Source organism: Mangifera indica, chromosome 10 (assembly GCF_011075055.1).
Source record: "Mangifera indica cultivar Alphonso chromosome 10, CATAS_Mindica_2.1, whole genome shotgun sequence".
Classification (NCBI taxonomy): Eukaryota; Viridiplantae; Streptophyta; class Magnoliopsida; order Sapindales; family Anacardiaceae; genus Mangifera; species Mangifera indica.
The window spans coordinates 13,846,023-13,868,817 of NC_058146.1; the positions used below are offsets into that span (position 1 = coordinate 13,846,023).

General features: G+C 30.8%; 2 protein-coding genes across 2 annotated transcripts in view; both read left to right on the forward strand.

Moving 5' to 3' along the window:
• Positions 1 to 1,390: 1,390 nt before the first annotated feature.
• LOC123226775 ((R)-limonene synthase 1, chloroplastic-like) overlaps positions 1,391 to 22,795 on the forward strand; it is a 29,531-nt gene continuing 8,126 nt past the window's right edge. Inside the window, exon 1 of the mRNA XM_044651299.1 lies at positions 1,391 to 1,675. Within this exon, the coding sequence (XP_044507234.1) occupies positions 1,442 to 1,675 (234 nt within the window). The 5' untranslated portion in view covers positions 1,391 to 1,441. The remainder of the gene's footprint in view (positions 1,676 to 22,795) is intronic.
• On the forward strand, positions 3,162 to 3,823 carry LOC123227320 ((R)-limonene synthase 1, chloroplastic-like). Its single transcript, XM_044652084.1, has 2 exons — positions 3,162 to 3,404; positions 3,497 to 3,823. The coding sequence occupies exons 1-2, from the start codon at positions 3,234 to 3,236 to the stop codon at positions 3,791 to 3,793; spliced, it is 468 nt and encodes a 155-aa protein (XP_044508019.1). The 5' UTR covers positions 3,162 to 3,233; the 3' UTR covers positions 3,794 to 3,823.

Below are 22,795 nucleotides of genomic sequence, written 5' to 3' on the forward strand. Positions count from 1 at the left end.
TCTTTAAAATCTAAATTAATAATATTATAATATTATATTTTGTTTATTAGGTTTTATTAATCATATTATATTTAATTTTGAATTGAATTTGAATTGATCAAAGATATCATTATAAGTTTACCAACAAGATGAATAGTTTTATCAGTCATATTAATAGTATCATCTGTTGATTATTCAAATCAAATTCTAATCAATCTACCAAACTAAAACTTTAGTTAAAATTCAGTTTGAATCAAACCGAATATCAATTCAAATTAAGTTGGTTCTGTTTGAGTTCATCCCTATGAGTATATTAATTGTTATGGAAGGAAATAATAATAAAAAGAATTATGTTTTAATCATTTAAATATAAATATAATTAGGAGCTAACAATATTTTGATATAATTTTATATTTAAAGCTTACTAATCAAGTACATCTCAATCGTTCAATATATACTAATCCAATTTTAAATCATCTTTTAATTTTCTTCCCTGATTAGACTCTCATAAAATTAATTTGTTGTTTCCATGTTTTCTTATAGTATTTTTATGTGATTATTTGTTTAGCTACTATTATTATGTTACATTTTTTGTAAACTGTATTTCACAGCTAAAGTTTTAGTTATTAAACAAATTTATTTACGTTTTAGTTACTTATATTTCCCTTCGATGAGAACATAGGGCATCAGGAGGAGTGAATGAATCTTACCTTTATTCGGCAACTAAACACATAATTGTCAAAACAAAATCACTTGCAATTAAAAAATTACTTGTATAAAATCTATTTTAGTACCTAGATGAGTTTTGTTAACTAATTTAAATTAGTAGAGAAATAATTAGTGGTTACTTTTATTTTTCTTGTAGTTGTAGACTCTTTTAGGTAGAGTTCGAAATTGTATATATCAATTAACAACAAAAAATTACAACAAGAATAATCCTTCTAAGTTAAATCTGGGACGGTACCCCAACCTTGTGTAACTACTAAGTTATACTTTACAAAGTCGTTGCATTTCTCAATTTTATCTCTTAAATATTGTAATGCATATTTTGTGCATTTCTGTATTATAAATGTGTGTTTTATTTTTAATGTATTAAATGTCATTAATTAGTTGATACATATTTAAGGCTGTGATTTTCATTTATCATTTTTAAGGATAAATCGAAACTTTGTCCTTTAAAATATTATAGTCTGGTCAAATTTTTACATTTGGCAAAAAAAAAAAAAATCAATTTTTCAAAGAAAGATACTGTTATAAAGCCCACAGAGTATGTTTGTAATTGTAAGCGTGTTTGTGATTTTTTGGATGGGAGTTTAGCAGTTGGATGCATGTTAATTTCCTTGAAAAAATTCTAACCTATATACCTTTCTCTCCCTATAAATATTCTCTTGAATCTCCCAGTTTTATCATATCGTATCAAGATCTTCACATATTATTACAGATTCGAATTTATGCAACAGTAATGGCTTTCTGCATTGCTTCAACCGCTGGTATAGTTTCTTCCATCTCTGTTTGTCCAAACCGTGGAGTGTTACTTTTCTCTAAAAGGCCTACCAGCAGTATTAGTGTACAAAAGCCAGTCCAGTGCATTGCTAGCTCAGAAATTAATGCTTCAACGGCTGTTAGGCGATCAGCGAATTACCAACCTTGCATTTGGGACGAAGATCACCTGCTATCCTTGACTAATGAGTACATGGTAGCTAGCTAGTCGTCATCTTCTTTTACTAAATTATTGTCATGTCTTGTTCAGTAGCATAATATAAAATTTAAATTATGCGTGCATGCATGCAGGAAGATACATACAGAAAAAAGGCAGAAAAGCTGATCGAACAATTGAGGATGATTATTAATAGTGCAGACCGGGACAACCCATTGAAACAGCTTGAGCTGGTTGACAACTTACAAAGATTGGGATTGGCTTACCATTTTGAAAATGAGATAGGAAACATTTTGAACAACTTTCATAAGAACAGTGATGATAAATGGAAGAAAGGAAATCTATATGCAACCTCTCTAGAGTTCAGAGTCCTCAGACAACACAGTTATAGTATAAGTGAAGGTAGTGATCGAAGAAGAAGTTTACTTAGCAAAAAAAAGAAGAAGTTTACTCTATAAATTAGGGAAAGAAAAAACAATTATCATCGCAATCTATAACAAGTTTTTTTCTGGACTGCAGAGGTTTTTAATGGTTTTAAGGACGCGACTGGCGGTTTCAAGGAATGCCTCGGTGACGATATCAAGGCGATACTAGGCTTTTATGAAGCTTCTCTCTACGGGTTAGAAGGAGAAAGTATCATGGAGGAGGCTTGGCAGTGCACTTCTAAATATCTTAAAGAGCTTGACATGAAGGATATGGAACCAAATATGGCATTGCAGGTGAAGCATGCACTGGATCTTCCTCTTCATTGGTGGCCAACAAGAGCAGATACAAGGTGGTTCATAGATTTCTACGAGAGACAAGAAGACAAGAACCACCTTCTACTCGACCTTGCCAAATTAGGCTTCAACATTGTGCAGGCAATACACCAGGAAGATCTTAAAGACACCAAGAGGTAAGTAAAGTCCCTCCTCTACATCTAGTTCCAATGATTTCATAATAATTTCATAATTTCTGTTTTTTCTTCAACTTTGCTTATGAAGGTGGTGGAGGGATACTGGTCTTGGAAATTTAAGTTTTGTGAGGAACAGATTGTTAACGTCATATTTTTGGGCTGTGGGGATAGCTCATCAACCTCAGTACTCATACACCAGGAAAATCATTTCAAAGGCCATTGCTCTAATTACAGTGATTGATGATATTTATGATGTCTATGGCACCTTACCCGAACTTGAGCTTTTGACGGACACCATTAAAAGGTTGATGGAAAAAACAATTTTTTTTTTCTTGTTCTTGCAAATGTGTAGCTAAATATTCATGTGAAACTTTTCCCAATTTTTCTTCTTTCGTTTCAGGTGGGATATTAAGGGAATGAAACAGCTTCCAAGCTACATGAAAACAACCTATCTTGCGCTTCACAACTTTATGAATGAAATGGCTTATCACATTCTGAAAGAACAAGATTCAGACGTCACAGAACATTTAATGAAAATAGTAAGCATGACTAATTCCTTTGTATTAATTTATAGTTAATTCTGAATTTTTTCTCAACGTAAATGATGCCATGTACATTGATCAGTGGGGGGATGTAGCAGAAGCATATCTCGTCGAGGCAAGATGGTTCCACAGTCAGTATAAAACAACACTAGAAGAATATATGGCAAATGCATATGTATCAATTACAGGCCCCGCAATGTCAACTTTGGTATACTTGTCTGCTACAAGCCCAATAGTGGAAAAGGAAGTAGATTTCATAGAGAGCCATCCACCTTTGGTGAAATTGGCATCCAAGGTTTTACGACTTCAAGATGATTTGGGAACTGCAACGGTATATATATAATATATCATTATCCTTGAATATTGCTTTGAATCATTCTATCTCCAAGATTTAATCGTGTTTCTTTAAATCGTTTATATTAGGATGAGTTAAAGAGAGGGGATGTTCTTAAAGCAGTCCAGTGTTACATGAATGAAACTGGGTGCTCCGAGGAAGCTGGACGAGAACATATTCAACAGCTGACGAGGCAATGGTGGAAGAAGTTAAATTTGCTCAGAACTTCTAAAAATTCTCCTATACCCAAAAATATTACAGAAATGATATTAAATCTGGCGAGATCGTCTCATTTAGTGTATCTACATGGAGAAGATGGACATGGTGTTGAGGGCCAAGTGATTATGAATGTCATGACATCAATGCTTCTTCAGCCCATTCCTTAGTTTGTAAGGCCAAAACATTTATATTGTTTCTGGTTTATGTATCTCAATGTTGCAAGACATATGACAAGGATCTTCTATATATGTTATTAATCGTCATTTGGAAGAATAAGTGATTTTTTTTGGTTAACTGTTAACCCACTTGAGCCGATTACTTTTTTGGTGTTAGACCGACTACACTAAGCAGGTGAAATTTTGAATTCGATGACCAATCACACAACCTAAGTCAAAAGTTTAGTGCAATTAAACATATTAAATATCTTGAGCATGTCAGATGCATATTTACTTCTACTCTATGAAAGTAATGCAACCCATGTAAATTTGAAATTTCAAACTCTTTCTTCATACTGAATTTGAACTCATCTATAAGAGGGAAAAAATAAAACTCATATATATCTTGTAGCTCTCCATGAATAACGAAACCTTCAAGTTTTAAAACATGGATTTCTTCTTCTAGCTCTCCATTTAGAAATACTAACTTGACATAAAATTGGTATATAGGTCAATTTAAATGGGTAATCAATGTCAATAGAGTTCTTACTGTTTCAAACCAAGTAATATGGGAAGAAGTGTCTTCGTAGTCTGCAATTTCTCGCTGTGAGTACCCTTTTGCAATGAGGCATACTTTGTTCTTTTGTATGCTTCCATTACATGTAACTTTGTTCCCATCTACATGAAACTTTGTTCTAATGACCATCCCTAATAGTAGTCTTGCCTTTGAAAGATCCACCAATTATCACATCTCATTCTTTAAGAATTTGTAAGCTCTTCTTCCATTGCATTATACCATTCTTCCTTTGTCATTGCATCTTGGAACATTGTTGGATCAATAATAAACAAGGCTTGTGTAGTTCCATAAATGTCCCTTAATGATATGAGTTGTTTTGGAGGTGTTTCATCTAAAGATGAGCACAACAATTGCTACTGTTGTTGCTACTTTTTGAAGGAATGGAGTTCAGTGAGGCTTAAGGGAATGAATCTAGAGAACTTAGGGACCTTTGTTTTTGTACTTTAGTTGGTAGAACTTTAATCTCTTTTGTAATTTCAAATTAAACATCATCTATATATTCTTATGTCAAGTCGTATATGTCTTTTCGTTGAACACAACATCCTCGATAATAATCACCTTGCCTCTAACAAGGTTATATTAGAACAACAGCAAAACAAAGATGCATTTAAGAGATTTTTCATCAAGTTTACTAAGCTTATAGGAATCAACCAATGTAAAGACATTACAACCAAAAATTCTTAAATGTCTTAACCAAGATTGTTTACCAATATAAGTTTTATATGGTGTTCGATAAAAAATTAACCCTTGTTGGTGATAAATCAACAAATAAACTATTGTGGCAACTGTTTCAGCCTAAATTGGCTTGGAAGTCTTTTGGTTGTTAGTAAGTTCCTTGTCATTTCAGCCACTATATAATTTTTCCATTTAACTACCCCATTTTCTCTGGTGTATACCATATACTTAATCCATAATTAGGAATAATTGTTTATTTGTTCATTAAGTTGGTTATGTGAATGTAGTTGTATAATGACCTACTTTACCCCTCGGAAACTTCGAAACAAATGGTGTCAACTAGTTGTATAATAACCTACTTTTAATTTTTTCGAACCTAATTTTAAAGTTTAAAGAACATCGATTGATACGTTCTAACTTTATCAAAAAAAATTCATGAGAGAATAAATCCTACAAATTCTTCAATTAGAGATAATAATAATCTAAATTTAATGTTATATAAAGAAAAACAATAATGTTATAGATTAAATTATTTATTAATAAATTAAAATTATTTAAATAAGAAAAAATAAAAATAAAATTGTGCAAAAAGGCTTGAAAGCCCTTTCTTAAACAATTTTATCATGTGTTCTTTTAGTTTATAAAATGCCCAAAAGACTTATTCCCACCCAAGGTTTAGTTCATTGTAACACTTCTACTTGTTAAGTTTTGAAAATTCAAATACCCACCCTTCAGCTATTAAACTCAACAAAATTCATTAGTATTAAGGGTATAATTATCATTTAATCAGTAATATTAAAAAAATAAGTTTTTATTTCATTTTTTTATCTTAGTTTTGAAAACTTAGCTTTTCCCCAAAGGTTTAATTTATTTTCTCTCTTCTTCGACGATTAGAATTCAGCTGACAACCCATATGCTTTCTCCGTCGGTGCTGCCTCTTGCCTCCTGAAGACTAGATGGACCGGCGGAAGATGAATCGTTCAAGCGCAACGAATTAAATTTCTGCAAAGCGCACGATGAATTGTCGAAGCACAACGAATTCAATTTCCGCAACAATATTACCTTCTTTTACAATACACAGTTCCTCAAATCCCAAGTTGTTTTCTTTCACTTGTTCTTTACCCTCTAAAGTTAGTACCGTTAAGCTTAGTACTGCCATTCAGCCCCACTTTCTTCTTCAACTAGGGTTTTCACTGCTCCTGAAACATCAGAAGGAATTGAAAGTTCATATCCTGAGGTTTATCTTTGTTGGAAATTTTTTTTCGTTTAGATATGTTTTGTGAATGCTTGGATTGGTTGCTTAACAATGTGAGGAAAATGGAAAATTTTGGTGTTTTTTGTGTTCAGTTGGGAATAAGTATACTTTGGTAATGTTTTGTTTGGTTGCTGAGAAAATATGGGAATGAAAAGAATTGATTGCTGGAAAATGAGGGAAAAAATGGAAACTTTTGGTATTGTTTTTATTCCGTTCAAGCTAGTTTGACTTCTTAAGTGTACTCTGCATATGCTTTGTTTGGTTTCTGAGAAAGTTGGGGAATGAGAAAGAATTGGTTGCTAGAAAATGTGGGGGAAATGGAAAATTTTGATGTCTTTTTTGGTTTAACTAGAGCTAATTAATTGTAGGGCTTAGTGCAACTGTTTTTTTTCATGGTTTGTTCGGTTTATGAGAAAATATGGGCCTAAGAAAAATCTCTGAAATAAAGAAGACTTTGATTGTGCTCATTATAGTTACCAGTATGCCCTCATTTAGGCCTTATGAAATGTGGCAAAAGAACAAACTTGAGTTTTTGTCTAGATTGGAGACTTATATGTCCATTTCACTGAGACTTATAGCATGACCTGTAGGTGGGAATAGGTCTTTTGGCCGTCTGCCCAAAAAAAAAAAAAAAAAAAAAGAGGGGCCTTTTGGCCTTCTTAAAATACTATTTTCTTTTCTAATTGGATCAAATATGCCCCGAGGTTCACTGTTGGTTGGTGTCCACGTGGCTTCAACCCTTCTCGCTTCAAAAGGTTTATAATACACTTGTTCACACTCAATCTCCTGCTTTCCCTCCGAAACAAAATCAATTACAATGAACAAACTCTAGACTCATCACAACTGCCACCACCACCGTCTACTCACTGCTAACCGAGCCGCACTTTGAGCGACTGTAGTATGTAACCGCACCTCAGGTTCTGTATCCGTCCATATTCTCTAATTGTTGCATGTTTGGTTGCCGAGAAATCAAAGTTCTTAAACTTATTATCTCCTTTTAAGAGTTTTTGAATATACAAGTTTAATCGTTTTAGAACATGCTAATTTCCTTTATGGATGAAGTTAGTGAGTTTGGGAGTGGAGCAGTTGCTTACTCTCATAGTTGATGATGTTGGATCGTTTTCTTTTTCGGTTTTGGAAAATTCAATGATTACTTTTACCGGTGTTTGAGTTTTTGTCTTTCGTAATTTTGAAAAATGATTGTATAAATAATTTTTTTCTGAACTTGTTGAGTTTTTGTCTCTATTTTGTTGGTTATTCTGTTGAGTTTTTCAAAAGTTGTCAATTCAATTTATATTTTTGTTGAGATCCTGCTATGGATCTCATAAACAGAACTTCTTCTTAGTTTTCCTTGATATTCCATTCCTATCCATGAAACTCTCAGTTAAGATTTCCTAATTTCATATAATCTCCATAAATTTTCTCTTTCAATTTGCTAATTAAATCTTTTCCTCTCTAGGGTAGACGTCTGTAGTTGATATTCAAATAAATAATATATAAACTTCTTTATTGATGGATGAAAACCTATTGTTTTCAGAGATGTGGTATCTGAGCTAGTGTTTTTTGAAAATAAGTTATTTTCTACTTAAGACGAAAAACGTATTTACTGGATGATTTTCACTTCAATGAATGTTTGAATTCCTTTTTGTTATTCTGTATCAAAATTAATGTAAGAAATTAGATAATAGTAATGTTGTTTAAGGAATACAAATAGAATGAATAAATTGCATTTAAGAAACATTTACAATAGAATTTATAAGAAATTTTGATATAAATTTTTGGATGATTCAAGGTTGTTTTCAAAGATACATTGATGATGTAGATCCTTAGTGATAATTTTGATAACAAAGATTGAATAAAAAAAGAAATTATCTGTTTTTTATTGTGTTTCTACATTAATATACAACCTAGTATTTATAGCCTAAAGAAATATACACATTAAGAAATAAAATCAATCAATAATATAAAGCCTAAATTAGAGCTAATTACAATCACTAAATTAGAGCCTAGATTAGTGTTAATTACAATCTTTAAAATCAAGCCTACATTAGAGCTAATTATAATCACTAAAGTAGAGCATAAATTATGCCTAAATTAGAGATACTACAATTACTGTAATATCCCTCCTTAAACTCAGGAGGGTTGTATTGAAACAATCTTGAGTTTAGATACCAATTCTCGAAAACGACCAAGAGCATGAGCCTTGGTAAAAATGTCAACTACTTGATTGGCGGAGGGAACAAATTGAAGTGTCACAGTGCCTTGTCAAATGAAATAATAATTGGTCTCGATGTGTTTGGTGCGCTCATGAAAGACATCATTGTGAGCAATTTTAATTGCACTTTGGTTGTTACAATAAAGAGTAGTGGAACCAGTGTGAACAACACTCATATCCTCTAACAACCATCGAAACCAAAAAAACTCATCAATTGTATATGCAACAGCTCTATGTTCTACTTCGGTGCTAGAGCGAGAATCTACTGCTTGTTTTTTGCTTTGCCAAGAAATCAAAAAGTCTCCTAAAAGAAAACAAAATCTAGTGGTAGAGCGCCTATTAGTTGGATCCCGAACCAATCAGCATCTAAATAAGCACATAACTATAACGAAGAGTTAGCTGAAAAATGTAAACCATTAAAGATAGTTCCTTTGACATAGCAAAGGATGTGAAGAAAAGCTGCATAATGAGTAGAGTGAGGGGTAGACATAAGTTGTCTAATTATATGAATAACATAAGCAATATCAAGACGAGTGATAATAAGATAAACCAAATTGTCAACTAATTATCTATAACGAGTAGCATCAAAAAGAATAGTACCATTTGTTGGAGTGAGATAAATATTAGGCTCAAGTGGTGTATAAGTGATCTTATTATCTATCAACCCCACTCCAGAAATAAGATCGGATGCATACTTTGCTTGAGAGATATAATAACCATCAAATGAAGATATGACCTCTAACTTCAAAAAATAATTAAGAAATCCTAAATCTTTCGTTTCGAAGGACTAACAAAGATATTTCTTAAGATCTGCAATGCCTATATTATCATCTCCAGTAATAATCATATCATCAACATAGAGCAATAAAAGAGTAATACCATTGTCAGTTTTGTGAATGAAAAGAGCTAAATCATATGAGCTTAGACAAAAGCCAAATTGGGAAATAGTGGTACTGAATTTTTAAAATCAAGCATGAGGAGCTTGCTTAAGATCATATAATGCTCATCAAAGACGACAAACTTTATTAGGTGGATGGTCATAGCCAAGTGGTGGTTGCATATAGACTTCTTCAAAAAGATCAACATTAAGAAAAACATTCTTGACATCCATTTGAAAAAAAATTCTATTTTCTAGCAGCAACAATGACAAAAAGACTACGAACTAATGTTAATCGAGCAACTAGAGTAAAAGTCTCGTCATAATCAATTCTATATTCTTGGGTGTAGCCCTTAGCTACAAGACGTGCTTTATATTGTTCAATGGTCCCATCAGAGTGAGTTTTAATCTGGTAAATCCATCTACATCCAACCAAAGACTTGCCTGGGGGAAGGTAAACTAAATCCGAAGTTTGAGTTTTCTCCAATGCCTATAATTCTTCTGTCATAGCTTGCTGCCAAATAGGATCAGAGGAAGCCTCACAAAAAGTGTGAGGCTTATGAATATAACTAGATGTTGAATAACAAAAATAATCTTGAAGATGAATAAGAATTTTTCTTACTTAGTCAGATTTTCGAAGTGAAAGATTTTTAAAGGAAAGTGGATCGATTAGATCAACAGACATAACTGACTCAATAAAAAAAGGCATATCATTGGTTGTTGGGATGAGCTTGTGAGAGGAACCTGCATCAAAATCCTCAAGGAATGACTTAATTGAGGGTTTAGTAAAAACTGTAGATGAAGTTGTAATAGAGAATTGTGACATTATGGAAAACATCTTATGCTCCCAAAAGACAACATAGTGAGAAATATGCAAGTGTTTTGAGATAGGGTCCCAACACCTATAACCTCTATGTGTAGTAGAATATCTAAGAAAACAACACGGTCTTGATTGAGCTTTTAACTTGTTATACTCGTGTGAACAAAACAAGCACACCCAAAAATTTTAAGCGAATTATAATTAGGAAAGCACCCAAAGAGACGTTCATAAGGGGATTGATTATTAATAATAAAAGAAAGAATACAATTTATATTGTATACAACTGTAAAAGCAATTTCTCCCCAAAAGCTTTTAGGACAGAATAAGGAAATGAGTAAAGCATGAACAATCTCTAAAATGTGTTTATGTTTTCGTTCGTCTTTACCATTTCGTTGTGAGGTGTCGGGACAAGAGGGTTGTAAAATAGTACCTTGTGTTTTGAGAAATTGTAGATGATTGTGTTACTTATATTCCATGGCATTATCAGTTCTAAGTATTTTAATGATACATGAGAATTGAGTTTGAACCATGTGTGCAAAGGTAGAGTATAACTCAGGTAATTCAAAATGATTATGCATTAGAAAAATCTATGTAAATCAAGAAAAATCATCAATAAAGATAACAAAATAACAAGAACCAAAAGTAGTAATAGGGGTTGGTCCATAACTGTCAGAATGAACTAAATCAAATGGTTCTAAAGATACCGAATTACTAATAGAAAATGGTAAATATACTTATTTTTCAAGTTGACATGACTCATAATCCACATGTTCATCTTTAACAAGACTCAATTTTCCACTAGAAACTAAATATTGTAAATGGCTAAAAGAAACGTGACCTAACCGAGAATGCCAAACATTCAAAGGAACTAAGGTAGATGAAGTAGCAACAATGGAAGAAGAATTGGCTTGAAGCGAAATGAGCTCAAATAATTGTTTAACTTGACACCTTATCCCAATAGTCTGTTTTGTCTATGGATCTTGAACACTACAACCAAAAAAGAAAAGTGAACATCAAGATCTAGGTCACACAATTAACCAATAGATAGCTAGTTAAGACTAACTTTAGGAAAACTATAAGTGTTATTGATAGACAATTTATGAGTAGAAACATGATCAACATGGGTAATTGACATGGATGAACCATCAACAGTATGAATAATAGGAATATGAGATGTAGGAACTTTAAACATAAACAAAGTAGGATCAGATGTCGTATGATTGAGCATGCAGTAAAAAAAACCAAGAGAATTTACCTGGTATAATAGACATAATAAAATATAAATTGTTACCAGAAAAGGAAGAATGATGATTTAGAAAGGCTTGAAGATCATGCATAGAAAATGACATGTTAGTTGGTGAGGAATCGATAGTAGTAGTGTCGGATACAACAGGAGCATTAGAATTAGCAACAATAGTAGCAAAAGCAACATAATGTAAAGTATTTTGAAATTGTGGAGATCTAGCTTGAAAAGTGGTAGAATTGAAAGATTGTTTTCAAGCCAACTTTTAACACTCTGAAATATGATGACCGAGTTTTTTGCAATTATGACATTCATTAAAGCCATTAGATCCAACCTTAGGTACAGATGTAGTTGTAGCAACCATTAGAGTAGAATGAACATTAGAAACTACCATAATTGTGTCATCATATTAGGAGCGTAAGGATCTAAGACAAGTTTCTTCTGAAACTAATTGAGCAACTGCTTGATCAAGAGTCAGTAATGGTACCATGTGCAACAAGGAGGCTCGTGTATGCTCAATTTCATTTCGTAAGGCCAATAAAAATTGAATCAATCAGTCTTCATTCTTGTATTTATGAAATTTTTGTGCATATTCAATATTGTCCCAAACAGGCTCTGACATGGCAATTTGATCCTAAACAGAACACTTTTGAGCCTAAAAATATTGGATAGATTGACTTGGCTCTTGAGTCATGCGGTGTAGACAATTTCGTAGGTGATATTGAAAAGTCAAATCGCTTGTGCCATAACGTTTTTTCAACATATCCCAAATTTCCTTTGCAAATTCATAATAACAAAATTCTTCATAAATTGTAGGAATTGAGGAATTTCAAAACCAAGTAATGATTTGATGGTTTTTGCAATCCCAATCTTCAATATGTTCTCCATATTTAACATTAGTTTCCTCCATACCTCAATTTGGGGTTTTGATATAGCCAGTAACAATTCTCCACAATTTTTGGCCTTTTAGAAAGCTAGAAATAGCTTGGGACCAAATGATATAAGTTGTGTCATTCAAAAGAATATCAAATGATCTAGATACATCAGATCATCTTTTAATGGCATACATGATTTCAAGGATAAGAGAAATCACGAAAATCAAGTGGGACAAGAGAAGAAGAAAAAATAAGATGGTAAATGAATGAAATGATTGCTAGAAAAAAAGATTGTACAGAACCAAGGGTTGAAGTGGTTTTACACATGCTCTGATACTGTGATAATTTTGACAACAAAAATTGAATAAAAAAGAAATGATATGTTTTTTATTGCGTGTTTACATCAATATATGACCTAGTATTTATAGCCTAAAAAAAAAAACACAGTAAGAAATAAAATCCATCATTAATATAAAGCCTAAATTAGAGCTAATTACAATGATTAAATTAAAGCCTAGATTAGTGTTAATTACAATCTCTAAAATCAAGCCTACATTAGAACTAATTATAATAACTAAATTAGAGCATAAATTAAGCCTAAATTAGAGATACAACTATTATTGTAAATTTAGGAAATGAAATTTAGAGTAAATTGATGTCCTAATCGTTGAAATTGACGTTTTAGTAGTCGAGATCTAGTTAAATGTACAAGCAAGTTGTACGACTGAAGGTTATGGATGACCAAGCCATGACAAGCTGTGGGATATGCATATTAAATTTGGATGAATGGTTTAGCCCCATATAAATGATTTTAAAATGGATATAAAATTTCAAGTGAATTGTGTTATTTTAATAATTACGATGATCTAGCCTATATATATTTCTTAGGGTTAAGTAGCATGGATATGGGTTTGTGGTATGAAGTTTTAGACCATGCAATGCTTTTTAATTAATGAATTCATTTTAGAATGGGTCATAAATTAGGGTATGCCTTCTAAATAAAAGAAAAACTTAACATATTTTTTTGTTTAATTTAATGTCTGCCAGAAAATTAAATTATTATTGTTTGACGTATTATTTTATTTATGTAAATATAAGAACATAAATTATTGTAGAAGTCTAATGCCACTTAATCGGGTAAACTTGAAAGTTCATTACATGTATAAATATAGCTATTTATTAATAATATTAATAAAATACAAATAAATGAATTTAAAGTTAGTATTTATTAATTTTTATAATAAATGAATATTATAGGATATGTTTATACTTTATTATGTATTTTTTTATTATGCATAGATACTTATTAAAGATATTTGATTACTTAATAAATGTTCATATTTAGTATTTATTTAAAAAATATATTTACCCAAAGAAAATCTATTTTAAATTTTTTTTATTAATAATAATACATGTATATAATAGTATTTGCCCAAAAGAAAACTATTATACACTTTATTGATTTATTTTTTGAATTCATTATAGTTTATATATGAGCTTCATCGATTATATTTTGCCGTTGTTGCAACTAATTTGCATGCATTATCTTTGAGAATCTATGACTTAAAAACTAATGGTAGTTTTGTAATTAAGAGAATAAGTTTGAGCAATGTTTGGGTTGTTGTTTATATCCAGGGGCAGTTCAGTCTTTGCATGGTTAAGTCTTTATCTAATGGGTATAAACCATTAGTTGGTTTTATTAAGAAAAAGAGAGAAGAAAGGCATGCGTTTTGGCTTCTTTAGAAAAGAAAAAACCACAGGAGCTTTAGGCTTGAATTTCTCTATGTCTCTTTATATTCTTTGTATTAGGGTTTTCAATCCTAAAAGAAATCTACTTGTTTCTCTACCGATTTGGCCTTCTCGTTGTCGAGTCAGCATCATGCTTGTTGTCATTCTCAGTTTTGAATGCATTTGTGGTTTGTTTGGTTAAGTCAAAGGGTTCTATAAATGTACTCTTTTCGATTCATAATAGATTTTGCTAGAGGATTCCTCTGTCTTGGATGTAAGGTTCTAATCTTTGGACTCAAACTAAGTATATTGTTGTGTTGATTTGTGCAATGGTGTTATTATATTGTTCTTATGCGATTCTTGGGTGATAAATAATCTGGGTCTTGCATTATATTCGAACTCAGTAACTATAAAACATTAACAAGTGGTATCAAAACCCTTTTGAGTTGAATATTGCTATTCTTGTTTGAGATAATTTTGTTTGAAGTGTTTATTGATTAAAGATTGGATTTATCTTGTTGATTACTATATTATGTTACTATCGCTTGAAAATGTTGATAAATATTTGGCTTGCTATTTGCTTCTTGTTTGCTTATCATGACTGTGTTATTCATTTGCTTGATATATTGTCACTGTGGCTTAAAGAAATAATAGTTAGCTTGTTCTATTATCTTTCTATTATTATGGATTGTAAAGAATTGAGTTAGGAAACACTTAATAACAATGGCTCAAACAAAAATGGATGTTGAAAGATTTGATGGGAAAGGTGATTTTAATATGTGGGGAAAGAAAATGCATACTGTTCTTGTTCACCAAAAAGTGCAAAAGCACTTAGTGGTGAATCTGCTCTCCCCAAAATATGGATCCTGATATGAAATCTGAAATTTTAGAAACTACATATAGTCTTCTTATCTTGCATTTATCTAATAATGTCTTAAGACAAGTTGATAGTGAAAATACTGCTATAAAGATTTGGTTGAAATTAGAGTTATTGTATACGACTAAATCCTTAACTAATAAAATCTACCTGAAAGAACAATTGTTTAGTTTTAAAATGGATTCTGCTAAATCTATTAATGAAAACCTTGATGAATTCAATAAAATTGTTATTAGTTTGGCTAATATAGAAGAGAAGATATTTGATGAAAAACCAAGCAATAATTATCTTGAACTTTTTATCTGATTCTTTTAAAGATGTTAAAGTTGCAATAAAATATGGTAGGGAGTCTTTGTCTTTAGATGATATATTGGGTGCCTTAAAATCAAAAGATTTATAAATTAAATTTGAAAGAAAGACAATCAATGAAGAGCTTCAGGTTAGAGGTAGGACTGAAAAGAGGTATAATCAGAAAAATAACAAAACCTCTAGATTCAAATCTAAAAGTAATAAAACTTATTAATAGTGTCACAAAAAGGGTCATTTAATAAAAAATTATCTAGAGAAAAAGAAAATGTATAGTAGTAAGAATAACAATTCTGAAAACCAAGATATAGCAAATTTCCTAGAGAGGTATAAGAGTGCTAAGGTTCTTATGCTAACAGAGAGAATGTTTAGTGAGGAATAGGTTATAGATTCAGACTGAACTTTTCATATGACACCTAGAAAAGATTGGTTAACTAATATTAAATACTTAAATAGAGGTAAAGTATAAATGGGAAATGATGAGTCATTTGATGTTATTGCTGTTGGTAGTATCAAATTTAAAATGCATGATGGTTCTATTAAAATTCTTGAAAATGTAAGATTGGTGCCTAAACTAAGGAGGAATTTAATCTCTTTAGGTTTGTTAGATTCAAATGGATATGTTTTTAAATCTAAAAATGGTGTTCTTAAAGTAATGAGAGAGTCCTTAGTGATTATGAAAGGAAATTGAAGCAAGGGTTGTATATCTTGGATGGTTCTATTGTGTCAAATTCTATGAATTTTATTATTAAATCTAATGAAACTGTTTTGTGATATAAAAGAGTTGGGCACATAAATGCTGCTGGAATGCATGAACTTTGTAAACAAAAATTGATTAATCCTGACAAGATTGGTAATTTAGATTTCTGTGAAAATTATGTCCTGGGTAAGTCACATAGATTTAGATTTGCCCTATTACTTAAAGAACTAAGGATGTTTTTATAATATATACATTCTAATTTGTGGGGATCTCCATAGATCCCCAATTCACTCTCTAATTCTCATTATTTTATAATCTTCATTGATGATTACACTAGGAGGGTATAAGTGTATTTTTTAAACATAAGGATAAAGCCTTTGATTGTTTTAAAGAATGGAAAAGACTTGTTAAGAATCAAATTAACAAAAAAAATAAAGGTTTTAAGAACTGATAATGGGTTGGAATTCTATAATAAACTTGTTTCGGATTTTAGTAAACAAGCAGGAATTCTTAGGCATAAGACATATACTGAAACACCTCAACAAAATGGGTTAACTGAAAGAATGAATAGAACCATTATGAATAAAGTTAGGTGTATAATAGCATATTCAAGTTTAAGTAAAAAATTTTGGGCAGAGGTAGTTGCCACTGCATGTTATCTGATTAATAGATCACTTTCATCTACATTGAATTTTAAAATACCTATAGAACTTTGGAATAAAAAACCACCATCATTAAGCCATTTGAGACCTTTTGGATGTCTTGCATATGTTTATGTTAATTAGGGGAAATTAAATCCTAAGGCTTTAAGAGTTGTGTTTTTGGGTTATCCTATCAGCACAAAAGGATATAAATTGTGGTTGATTGATGATAAGAAATGTGTGATAAGTAGAGATGTAGTCTTGTTTGCTAGTAAAGACTTGTTTGCTAGTAATCAATTAGGATAGGTTTAAATTGAGGTGGAAACACCAAAGTCTAGTTTTCAAAGTCAGTCTCAAGAGTCCAGTAGTGGACCTGAATTGGATTTAGATTCAATCTGTGCTCTAAAGTACAAAATCTCAAACTTGAATCAGCAACCACCACTATAGAGTCAAGAAGAAAGTCCTAAATCCGATAATAGTCCTAATTTGTCTAATTATCAACTTGCTAGAGATAGGGTTAGAAAGGAAATTAGATTACCTTCTAGGTATGCACATGCAGATCTTATTTCATATGCATTGTAGATAAGTGATGCAATAGAAATGGATGAACCTATTAATTTCAAGCAAGTGTGTAAAAGTCAATACAGAAATTATTGGATGAAAGCCATAGAAAATGAGATGGCCTCTTTATAGAATAATCACACATGGTCACTTGTGTTGAGTAAGCAAAAGACAAAAGGTAATTGGATATAAATGGGTTTTCAAAAGAAAACGTGGTGTTGAGTAAGCAAGAGTTGTTGCAAAAGGCTTCTCATAAAGAGAAGACATTGATTATAATGAGGTATTCTCTCCTGTTGTAAAGCATGCTTCTATTAGACTAATATTATCTACCGTTGTTCTTTTTAATTTAGAAGTAGAACAAATGGATGTTGCTATTGTCTTGTTACATGGAAAATTGGAAGAACAAATATACATGGAAAGGGTTTGTGAAACCTAGTAATGAGAATAAGGTTTGTTTACTTCATAAATCTTTGTATGATCTTAAACAGTCTCTTAGACAATGGTACAAATAATTTGATGATCTTGTTCTATCAATTGGATTTTCTAGATGCAATTATGATTACTGTGTTTATTTTAAGAAAATTGATAATGGCAGTTTTGTATACTTATTGATTTATGTAAATGACATGTTTATAGCTTCTAAGGATATGAATGTTTTACTTGATTTGAAATATATGTTAAATTCTGAGTTTCAAATGAAGCACTTGGTCCTGCAAAGAGAATACTAGGTATGGATATAAGTAGGAATAGACTAAAAAAGTGTTTGACTTTATCTCAATCTATTTATATTAGAAAAGTACTTAAGTTATATCATATGATCAATGCAAAATGTGTGAATGTTTCTATGGGTGTTCATTTTAAATTAAAATATGTTGGATTATTGTCTTTTGATGAATTTGATTTCATAAAGAATATACCATATTCTAATATGGTAGGGAGCCTAATGTATGCAATGATAGGTACTAGACCTAATATAACATATGCAATCAGTCTTGTTAATAGGTTTATGAGTAATCTAGTTAAAGAACATTAAAATGCAACAAAATAGTTATTGAGATATTTGAAGGGTACATTTGATTATGGCTTGTATTATACTATTGATGCTACTAACCTGTTTTTTGTGAAAGGATTTTATGATTCAGATTTTGCAACTAATCTTATAAAAGAAGATCCCTCATCAGTTTATGTTTTCACATTTGATAGGAATGTTGTAAGTTGGAAGTGTAATTTGAAACACATTATAGCATTTTCAACAACTGAGGTTTAATATATAACATTGACTAAAATAGTTAAGGAAGCACTGTGGCTGAAGGGGATTAAATGTTGGTGTTCCAGAGATCTTCAGTGATTCACAGAATGCTATTCATCTGTCTAGAAATTCTGCATTTCATGAAAAGACTAAACACAATGATGTAAGGCCGCATTTCATCAAAGATGTGTTAGCTGCTGGTAAAGTTAATGTGAAGAAAACTTTAACTGATGTCAATCTAGCTAACATCTTGACAAAGGCTATGTCTCAAAGTCTATCTAGTTTAAGTATGTTGTGATGTCTGCAGAGGAGTCCTTAGATATGTTAGTTTTTTAGTCAAAGTGGAGTTTTGTGAATCTATGATTTAAAAACTAATAGCAGTCTTGTAATTAGGAGAATAAGTTTGACCAAAGTTTGGGTTGTAGTTAATATCGAGGGGTAGTTTAGTCTTTGCTTGGTTAAGTGTTTATCTAATAGTTATAAACCATTAGTTGGTTTTATTAAGAAAAAAAGAGAAGAAAGGCATGCGTTTTAGTTTCTTTAGAAAAGGAAAAAACGCAGGAGGTTTAGGCTTGAATTTCTCTCTATCTTTTTATATTCTCTGTGTTAGGGTTTTCAATTCTAAGAGAAATCCACTTATTTCTCTACCGATTTAGCCTTCTCATTGTCGAGTCAGTGTCGTGCTTGTTGTGGTTCTTGGTTTCAAGTGCGTCTGTGGTCTATTTGGTTGGGTCAAAGCGAGTCAGGTTCTGTAAGTGTACTCTTTTCAATTCATAATGGATTTTGCTAGAGGATTTCTCTACCTTAGATGTAGGGTTCTAATCTTTGGAACCCAAACAAGTATGTTGATGTGTTGGTTTGTGCATTGATATTATTATACTGTTCTTATGCAATTCTTGGGTGATAAATAGTCAAGGTCTTGCATTATATTCAAACTCGATAACTATAAAACATTAACAATCTATTGTTGTAATTAATGACATGAACTTTCCAAAACGAAAACTAATTGCTTACCACTTGGGGATTTTGGATCTTTGACTTAGCTCTTCTTAAAGAAAAATCTATTACTATTACAAATATAAAGAATGAAGCAGAAAGACACATCATGTAGAATGAAGAAAAAATTAACTGATTATCCTTAATGTTTTTCTAAATGATAATTGCTAACAAGATTAAAACTATGATTCCACAACCTGAAAATGTTTAGGAATATATAAGTTCTGTAGAAGAAAGGTTTTGTTTTATAGACAAGTTACTCATTGGTACCCTAATGTTTGAACTTGCAACTATGAAATACAATGAGTTGGTAAGAATTAAAGAACATATCAACAATATATGTCTTTTTTGCCTAGCTAGTATTTGTAATAGCAATGAGTCTGATTGTGGTTTTATAATCTTAATGTTATTAATAGTTTTCATTCACAAAATCATTAATCATAATCTGTTGGTTCTTTTCCATGTGGTATTATGTCTTTTATGTCTCACTCCTTGTATTTGTAATAATAGTAGGTTTTTCATTAAAGAGAGCTAAGTTGAGATCTAATATCCTGAAGTGAAAATCGAACTGTTCTCACTTAACATGTCAATGGTCGACCCTCGACATGATTCGCACTATAACAGGCCAACCCACTGGTTTTTAGCGGGTCGAACCATTAATTTTAATGATAAAATAATTTTTATTTTATTGAGTAATTTTTTTAAATTATGTTTTCTAATAAAAAATATATTAGAAAATTAAACTGTAATTAGAAAAAAGATAAACTTACTTATAATAAATGAGTCAAGTTTTTAGAATCAATCTCACCTATGTGAGACAACTAAAAATTAAATCTGATTGAAACTTGATATTTTACTTTTAGGTTTTTGGAGTATAACTTTTCAATGTGGGAGACTTGCATTTTGCACTTTTACAAAAGTATCCGAAATTGGAAAGATGCATTCTAACAACTTCTTTTGTCCACTATAAATAAAGCTTCAAGTATCAAATTTCAATTACGCTTAAGTTTTGGTTGTCTCATATATGTGAAATTGATCCTAAGAACTTGACTCTTTTTTTATTTTTTCATTTTTCATCATACACCTATTTTTTTATGTTTTCTTTTACTGGAAAACATAATTTTTAAATTTAATAATTAATAATTAAAATTTTATACTTTTGTAATTTCAATTTTTTTTTGGCCACTAAAGCAACGGGGTCATATCGAGCTGACCAACAAACTTGACACGGTTCATTACAATAGTAGGTCATGTAAAAAATGTCTTGTCTAGTTCTTGTCAATCAGAAAAGTTTATGTCATTGAATACAACATATAATGTGTTCAAAGTAATAGTAATAACTTCAAAATAGAACTGATAAAGCTCACATGTTAATCATAATGACTTTAGTTAAAACTAACAGATAAGATATATGGCAGCCCTCATTTGGGTAAATACTATTATATGTATGTATCAATAACTAAAATATAGAGTAAATTTTTTTTTTAGTAAATCCTATTATTATTTTTCTTAAATAAATATTAAATATAAATATTAATTAGACAATAAAATGTCTTTAATTAAATACAAGTACTATTGTTGGATAATATAAAATATGGAATTAAAATATTACCATAACCTTTAATATTCATTAATTAGAATGATAACCTTTGGGTAAATTCCTAACTTCTAATAATTAATAGACATCAATTTTCATTTGAAGACACATTCTAATTTTATACCTCATTCTAATTAAAATGAGTTGGGCTATACACAATCTAGTTTAGTGAGGTCTGAAAGATTTTTTAGACCAAACTGAAAAAAACTATTTGAAAATTTTCAATCCAAACAAAACAAAACAAAACAAAACTGAAAAAATATGGTTTGCTTTGGTTTGGATAATATCAACTAATAGGGGTGGCAAAATAAGTCAGTATATCATAATTGTGTCATGTCAAGATAATGATATAACATGATTTTACTCATCAGTCAATACAAACCTGACATACTAAATTAATCATGCTAAATCTCTTGACCCTAACATAAAGACATTTATTAAACGGCTAACACAACATAATATGCTTAACTCATTTAATTTAACTAGTTAAACAATTCATGTCATATATGCATGATATGCCACCTGTTTATTAAATAGGTTAATACAACAGGTCACACTTAACCTGTTTATGAATTAGGTTATATCAGACATGAATTAACCCATTTATTAAGCTTGTCATTTTAAATACGACATGAACAAACAGGTTAAGATAATTGACACATTTAACAAATTAATACAGATATACAAACTAACATATTAAACCTGTTAACGCAAAACATATTTAATACAGTAATACACAACACAACACAGTAATCGAAGCATTCTCCAACATGCAGTTTTCAGAATTTTAAAATTACCGAATACAAAAATTCAGATATCAATTTTCATAACATCCTCAGAATTACAAATATTTAAATACACAAAATTATAATATTGAGTTGCAAAATTTAAATTAGAATATCACAAAATTTAAATTGCAAAATTAGAATATTGAGTTGGAGTGTTCTCTTTAGAAATGTCTGATTGCATAATATCTTCTATGATATCATTCAAGTTTATTTCACCAGATCTTGTGAAAATAATATTCATGCCATTAATTATTGATAACATAATTTAATCAAGTAAAAAAAAAAAGAAAATGTTACCATCTTCTCTTAATATTCAATCTCTCGTACAAATAAGTGCCACTTCCGTTTCAGATTTAAGAAACTTATGATATTGATCAAACTTAGTGGCAATTGTAGATACAGGAATACTTAAAATATCCCGACCCATGGAAGTAAGGTAAAATATCAAAGTTTGAATTCCTATGCAATCCTGGCTCATCTAAATATAAATTAAGCGGGGATTTTTGTGTAGCAGTTAATAATTATCAAATTCCGAACAAAGTAAAACATTGGAACAATTAAAGTATATCATTATTACTCGGGTGACACAATTATTTAAGAAATTGAATTATTGACTTGTCTAATTATAAACATCACCTAACATTACCCATATTAATTACCATGAGACACAAATGCATAAGAGAAGTTGCGGGCAGTTGCATCCTCCTGTACTTGAATTGTTAAATAAAGTGTAAAGAAATTTTTAGAGCTTGATTATTGTGTCACAGTGGCACCATAAGCAAGACAAACAGAAAAAAGGACGAATGTTTCAATAGGAAGCAGCGTGCCTTCATTGCCCTTCCATTGCATATAGCTTATAAAATTAACAAGCATCTAGAATTGACTGGCATATACATCCTCAGTCTCCTTTCGATATGTGAGTCCAAATTTGGCATTTCTCCATGTAGTGTCAAACTCTGATGAGAAAAAGAGAGATATGGCAGAATCATCCAATCAAAGAAGAAAACAATCCATCTTCATCTTCGTCGAATCAA

Excerpts from the sequence above, each read along its gene's own strand:
- LOC123227320 (XM_044652084.1), top strand. The coding sequence starts at position 3,234 with ATGGCAAATGCATATGTATCAATTACAGGCCCCGCAATGTCAACTTTG. Across the intron at positions 3,405-3,496 it reads ATGATTTGGGAACTGCAACG|GATGAGTTAAAGAGAGGGGA; the intron begins GTATATATATAA and ends CGTTTATATTAG.